Source organism: Parasteatoda tepidariorum, chromosome X1 (assembly GCF_043381705.1).
Source record: "Parasteatoda tepidariorum isolate YZ-2023 chromosome X1, CAS_Ptep_4.0, whole genome shotgun sequence".
NCBI classification, from domain to species: domain Eukaryota; kingdom Metazoa; phylum Arthropoda; class Arachnida; order Araneae; family Theridiidae; genus Parasteatoda; species Parasteatoda tepidariorum.
This window is the reverse complement of record NC_092214.1, coordinates 53,187,823-53,195,033: the sequence shown is the minus strand read 5'-3', so window position 1 is coordinate 53,195,033 and position 7,211 is coordinate 53,187,823. Positions and strand designations below refer to the sequence as shown.

Sequence of the window (7,211 nt, the reverse complement as noted above, 5' to 3'; positions counted from 1 at the left end):
AAATACAGTAGAGTCCCGATTATCCGAGTTAATGTGGACCACGACTAACTCGGATAACTGAAAAACTCGGTTAAAACGAAGAGTATAAAAAAAGAAAGAAAAAGAGCTGGTATAAATGTAATATATTTAAGAAATATAAAATTTATACGAGTATACCGCATATAATTCCTATTATTATTAAAAAGCTTACTTGAAAAAACTTAAAACCTACTTAGCGAGAATTAAAGAGTTTTTACTTAAAAAAAGTCCTTAATCGTTTTTTGTTTTATATAACTTTGGGGCTTTTCTGCAGCAATGTTTTGCCATTTTTTAGGGATAACAGGAAGGCAGGTGTCGCCTCTTTTTGTTGTTCTATGTATTCAGTAGCATTTTCGACAGCTTAAAGTTCATCTGTGTGAGAGATTTTTATATGTTGATTTTCATCGTCACTGTCTTCATCATTTTCGCTAGGTACATTTTCATTATTGACGATATTAACGATCATTTCATGGGATCAAGTTGTTAGATTTTGTTTTCTCGAGTGTTTGGAAAATAAAATTCAGATTTATTTTTCGGTGGTATTTTTGAAAATAAAAAATAAACTAGAACAAAAAAATCCTTAAAATATTTGATAGCTCGGTTAAAGCGGAAACTCGGATTATCGGGACTCTACTGTATATTTATATATATATATTTATTTATTTTTTTCTTCTTCTTCTTGGATTTCCTCTTTTTTACTTTCTGACTACTCTCATCCCTGAAAAAAGTAAAAATTGACTCAGCGTAATTGACAATATGCTAATTTACATGTTGCTGTCAAGGTATATGTCTCTAATTTTGGACAATGTGTCCCTTATCATTTTCATTTTTGAGAACTGTGCTTGAGATTAAGAGTGGTATTTTTAAACATTCTGGCTTTATTTACTGTATAGTACTGCATAATTTTGTGCTATCTTTGAATACTCATAAATTAATCATTTTTGAAGGTAATATTTTGTACCCATAATGAAACATTTTGTATTTACCATTTTTATTGTTTTTCTCTTAAATTATAGGTGTTTCTTCTTTTGTTCCTCAGCTTATATTTTGCTTCCTATTGTTTTATATTGTTGTTTAGAAAGAGAAAGAATGACTTGTTTTCAGGTATGTTAAAATTTTTAAATAGAATTTTGTTGTTGTTGCATTAAATGCTTTCTTATTCTTTTAAATCATTCTTCTGAAAGCTCGTGCAGCTTTAATCGTTCAGTTCAAATTATAAGTATATGTTAGCTACTGCAATATTGAATTGATTATTAATATTGATTATTAATAATATATACACATTTGCGAAAAAGTTCAGTCTGCATGTAAAAGCATGATCAAAAATGTTTTCTCTGTGGGGAATATGATTTTCTGCATGCAGTTGTGGTTGTTCCTCGTCACACTAGAGCTGCACAATGGGCTATTGGCGACGGTCTGGGAAGCATCCCCGAGGATGATCCGAAGACATGCCATCACAATTTTGATCCTCTGCAGAGGGGATGGCACCCTTGCTTCGGTAGCCCAACGACCTGAACGCGAAGTTGAGCACTTTACGGTAGAACAGTTTAACGAGGACCAATGCTTCTGCATACAAGGATAGACCATCGGCGATCAAAATGGGCTACAGATGGCGCTTAGCAGAACTCTTTATCTATGGCAACACTCGATATGCTTTCACCATTAGTGTGTGGATAATCATAGGAGTAGGAAGTTTCTATCATGATTTTCAAACTAAGTGAAAATTTTTAAGCTTAGAAATTATATGGATCTCAAAACTGCATTAAATATAGTGCTTAATTTGAGCATTGTGGAAATTTTAAAATATATTCTTGATAATCTAAGCATAAAAAATGTTATGGAAAAAGGAAATATTCTAGTACATTCCCATATATCTGAGTAGAGGAGGAGAGAGAAGAAAGGGGGCTTTAGACATGAAACCAGTCTTCTCTCCAGATGGAGTATTCGAGTGTTGCGTTCGTGAATAGTTAAAATAAATAAATCAATAAAAGGACAATTTTTTAACCAGGAAATAAAATTTCTATACATGAATTTTTTTGTTTTTTTTGTTGTCTAAATGGACAACTCTAGGCAATAGATAAAGGTTGTGAGCTGATGTGCATAGTTTGTTACAACACCAATCTCTTTATAGCAATTTCATTATATATAGCAATATTATATTTATAAGAATATTAGATTATGTTTAAAAGATTTAAATGTTAAGTAGGATTTTGAAATACGCTGTATTTAAAAATGAAATTTGAGAGAGTAGATTAATTTTAATATTAAAATATGTTGAAATCAACTATATGAGATCAATAACACTGTTTATAAAATCAAGCTTTGGTCAAGCATATGTTTTAAAAATAAATAAAAATCATTCATTTTCCTGTTTGAGTGAATAGAATTTTCTTTTCAAGTTTTGAAAGAATGGAAGCTTTGAGATAAAAATGTCCTCTTTCTGCCACCAATGTACAAAGGTATACACATCATCCAGTCGTGCCCTAGCACCTAATTTCGCTTGTTTTTAAATATGCCATCTAAAATTTTCTATTTTAAATCAAGCGTAAGTTCTATGCAGGAAACTAGATTTTTGTGTGATATTTATAAAAAATTTTGGTCGTAAAATGCAAATTCATGTTCAACACCCTGAAAAACAAATGTACAAAAATTGAAAACTCCCATAAATTTTTCTAGGAAAAATTTTCTAATGGTTAGCCTAATATCGAATGTGACTATAATAGGAGGCAGGTTCTGTTTATGTTAATCGTTATTACACACACAACTTAACGAGATTTTGTATTAAATGATCACTAAAGGTGAAGTATGCAAAATTTATTTATGGTGCTTATGAAACCTCATCAGAATGCTAATCTGAGTAATTTCAGAAGGTCATTTTAAGATAAATGTAGTAAATTCGAAAAAGCATAAAATCTTTCATAATTTAAAAGAATGCTTATTGTTGGTGCCTGTTTAGCAGGAGCCATAGTTGTGATGATAGCAGAACTCAGTGGTTTTTCAAAAACAGTCATATCAAAGGTTTTAATTAGTTTGAAATAGAAACCATAGTTGTTATAGAAATCGTGATCGGCGACATTTCTGACAAATTGTAATTCTAATTGACGACTAGTGCGGCAGAACGGCAGGAATGGGATTTTACTGTACTTCAGTTTATAAAAACCTTCAGCAAAGGTTCTTAACTGATTTTAGCATAAACCTGGTAAGAAAAATTTCAGAGAATGGGAAAGTGTAGTTGGATGCCTGAGAGAAAACCACTCATTCCTGTCTGAAATACCAGAATTCAGTTGCAATGCTGTTGAGAAAGATGTCACTGGATATCTAAGGGCTGTGGACAGATGAAACATGCTACTCCTTGTTTTACACTCATGGGAAAGGTTGAATTGGGATATGAACCCCACAAAGATATGAACCAATCTTGCCTTGTGTGTACTGTACAAGGGTCTGGTGATAGTATCACGATGTGGGTAATTCTTAGCATGGGTGTGGTGTCCTTGCGTCTCTTGAGGTTCACCAAAAAATTATACAATACCTGAATATGTTGAATTATCAAATGCATTCTACAATGTTAATTTTTTACTCTGAAAGTGATGGATAGTAATGGAACTATACATTATACCAAAAGTGTAAAATTGGTTCAATGAACTTCAGTCTGAGTTCCAACACCTTCCCTGACCACTCAATAGGAAATATTTGGGATATGGTGGATATCTGACTGCAATTTCTTCTTTCATCTAATTTACAAGATCTTAAGTCAGCGTAACCAATGCATGGTATTCTCTGGGCATAAATGCAGTCTTGAAACTTGTAGACTTGTTCACACAAATACAGGCTATCATTTGTGCAAAAGGAGGTGCAATAAAATAGTAACCAAATATTTCTAATTCATTGGTCAATGTGTGTAGTTTTTAATAGTTTAGAAGTTTATTTGGATGTTGGATTGTTTAATTTGAATAATTTACACTAATATTTGGCTTTTGCTTATTATACAGGTACTTATGAAGATGCTATTGCATATAGAATATCGTGAGTATTCTTGATTTAACTGTATTTTTGACAGATTGAAATTAAAATAATGCTTGTTGAATTTTTTATTGCTTTTAATATTAAAATTGTATAATATTAAAATTAGTATTGTTTATATTTGAATATGCATGTGAAGTAATAAGTTAAAATAAATTAATACTTTTCATTGTAAGATATACATTCTTTTGCATCAATTTTATCCAAATTTTGAATTAATATTTTAACTTGTTTAAAACGGGGTTTGGATAAAATCTAAAGAAATGGAAGAAAGAAATAGTAAAAACCAACAGAAAACAAAAGAGATGCTAAGAGTTATTAAAGTATATTACCCATCTAAAGGAAAGAAATTCAAAACATAGTTACTGATAATTATTGAAATAAATTAAATATAGAAACTAAAGTAGATGACTTAGTGTGGAGAATAAGTTAGTTTTGTAGTTCAGGTTAGTGTAGGTATTTAGATTTAGAGTTGATGATTTTTGAAACTTAAGGATTCTATGGGGTTACTGTTTTTTTTTAAAAAAAAATAAATTCTTCACATACTAATTATATACTTCATACTAATTCTGTAGATTAACATATGCATACTTTTCTTAAAATAAATTCTATACATTATTTTTAAAATTATAGTGTAACACATTAATTTATAATTATCATTACTTTAAAATAGCATAATATAAATAGTAAGCTCTCAAGATTGATAACACACATAAATCACAGCACTCGGATAAGGAGGTAAAAAATTTGACTATATTGCCTCAAATCTGTCAATTAACTTGTAATCTATGTTAATTCATAAATTAGATTAAATTACTCTGATCTTATTCATAGGATTTAAAAAACCTGAAATTTATATTAATAGTGAATAAAATAATATTTTTCACTAATTATGTTTTGGCTTTATTTTATAAAGAGAAACATCAATCTTTCCAAAGGGACTGTTTTGAAATTGTATTGTTTTCTATTCTAATAAAAAGCTGTAATAAAGCATTAGTTGCTATTTTTGCTATAGCACAATTGAAACAAATATATACAAAAAAAAATTGAGATGTGCTTTGGCTTGGGAAGTTTAAAATAATATAAGTAAATTTTTTCATGCCTAAATTAAGGATGGAAATTGCTGTTGTATAACCCTACGTTCTTTTAGCATAGTTTTAGTAGTTTGTATATGTTGAAAAATGTGAAAAGTAAATTGATTGAAATTTTAAGTACAATTGGATAAATTTTTTATTTAATTTCTTAATTAAAATTTTAATATCTTATGCTCTGTAAAATATATTCATTAGAAGAATTCATTTGAAAAATTGTAAACTGAGGTAGTGTACTGTACTTTTGACATATTTATGGATGGTCATAAAATGTGTTGATGTTTTTTTTGCTGTACTATTTTCCATTTAATTTCTAAAATATTGATTTTTTAGATTGTGGATTTCTACATTTTCATTTACCATATCAATTGGTGCTGCCTTACTTCATCCTATTTCAATTGTAACTAATGAAATTCTTCTGCGATATCCTAACAGTTACTATGTGCAATGGTTAAACAGCTCATTAATTCAGGGTTGGTCACTTTTTTCAGTTCTCTAAAAACATTATTGCTTCAGAATATTTGTTTATTTAACTGATTTTACTTATTTTTTTTTTAAATTTCTGTCCTATTTTACAGTAGTCTCTTATTGTATCACCTTGTTTTAGGACTGGAAAAAGTCTTATGTTTCTAAAAATGCTTTGTATAAGGAAGTTCATTGTAAAATAACAAAACCACATGCAATGTGCACATATATTTGATCAGCATTATTAATAAAATAACAATGAACAATCATACTTTTATTGTTACTTTGTTCATATGCAGTCTTCAGAAAAGATTAATATTTATTGGTACCCATAGAAGTAGTCAACACATCAGGTGAATTCTTACCCTTTAAATTTCAATAAATTCTAGAAAATACTAATTATTTTTATTTCTTTTAAGACAGGCAGCACTGTTTAAAGGAACACTATTTGTTCCAGCCAATTATATTTAAATAAGTAAATTATTTGATTATAAGGGGAATGCATTAATCAATCTTAAATGCTCTTAATTTACGAAATTTCACTATGTTAATACATAGTATGTTTTAAGGAAATAAACTCATTTTAATGATCAATAAACATTTATAGTTAGAGCTGTTAGTGTTAATGTCATTAAATATAAAAAGATTTAAATTGATATAAAAATGAATCAATGCTAAGCAAAAGTATAATCTGCTCATTATGATACAATTTCATTTCCTTTGGAAGATATTTTTGATTGAAGACTGTTTTAGCACATATTTAACCAAAAGTTTTTTACCTTTTTTTCAAGTAATATAGTACATTATAGACTCCTCCGCTGATTTCAAAATTACTTATATTAACTATCAAATTGTACAGTGGGCCAAAAAAAAAGAAAGAATGAACCACCCTGAATATTTTTTGATCTAATGATTGGATCTTCACGTTCAAGGACTCAATCTGAATGGTTTGAGGAAGTGACCTCAAATATGCTAATTGATTAATACAGGCAATATTTTAAGTTACTTAATCAGGCACAAAAACATACTTTCTCTGAATAAACATACTTTTTTTTAAAAAACAGATTCGGATTTTTGACCCTCAAAATCTAAGGAGTATGTATAATATGAAATATAGTACCCATAGTTTGGTCAGGAGAGGGATCCAAAAGTTGAACCCCTTAATGTTAATTCTACTCTTTGCTTATTTGCGTAAACGAATAGAAAATTTTTTGCACATAATTATATAATTAATTTATCCAATGATAATTCCATGTAAAAAATTAATTTTAGTAAATATTTATTATTTTTTATTATATTAGTAAATAATAGTTGAGAAAATTTTGAATTGTAAATTTTGAAATTTTTTGCACAATTTTTAAGTATGTAATTTTACATGACAAAATGCAAAATTTGAACGAAATCGGTTGAATACTTCCTGAGATATCTAATTTTGAAGATGCGACTTCTTTAAAATTTGATTTCGCAGGAACTATTCGTTTGATTTTGCTAAAATTTTGCATTTTACCGTATAAAATTGCACTTTAAAATGATGTAAGAAATTGTATATTTCACAATTCAAATATTTTTCGATTATTAATTAATAAAATAATAAAAATGATAAATATTTAGTAAAAT

At 28.5% G+C, this 7,211-nt stretch overlaps 1 protein-coding gene across 10 annotated transcripts in view; it reads left to right on the top strand.

Annotated features, from left to right (window-relative positions):
• LOC107443695 (LMBR1-like protein) overlaps positions 1-7,211 on the top strand; it is a 52,766-nt gene that overhangs the window by 4,833 nt on the left and 40,722 nt on the right. For 8 of the 10 annotated variants that reach the window (XM_071187922.1, XM_016057645.3, XM_071187921.1 and 5 more), the window contains exons 3-5: positions 1,035-1,122; positions 4,008-4,041; positions 5,463-5,602. In XM_071187922.1, coding sequence (XP_071044023.1) covers positions 1,035-1,122; positions 4,008-4,041; positions 5,463-5,602 — 262 coding nt within the window. The remainder of the gene's footprint in view (positions 1-1,034; positions 1,123-4,007; positions 4,042-5,462; positions 5,603-7,211) is intronic. The other 2 variants (XM_071187925.1, XM_071187924.1) reach the window with 1 other exon arrangement.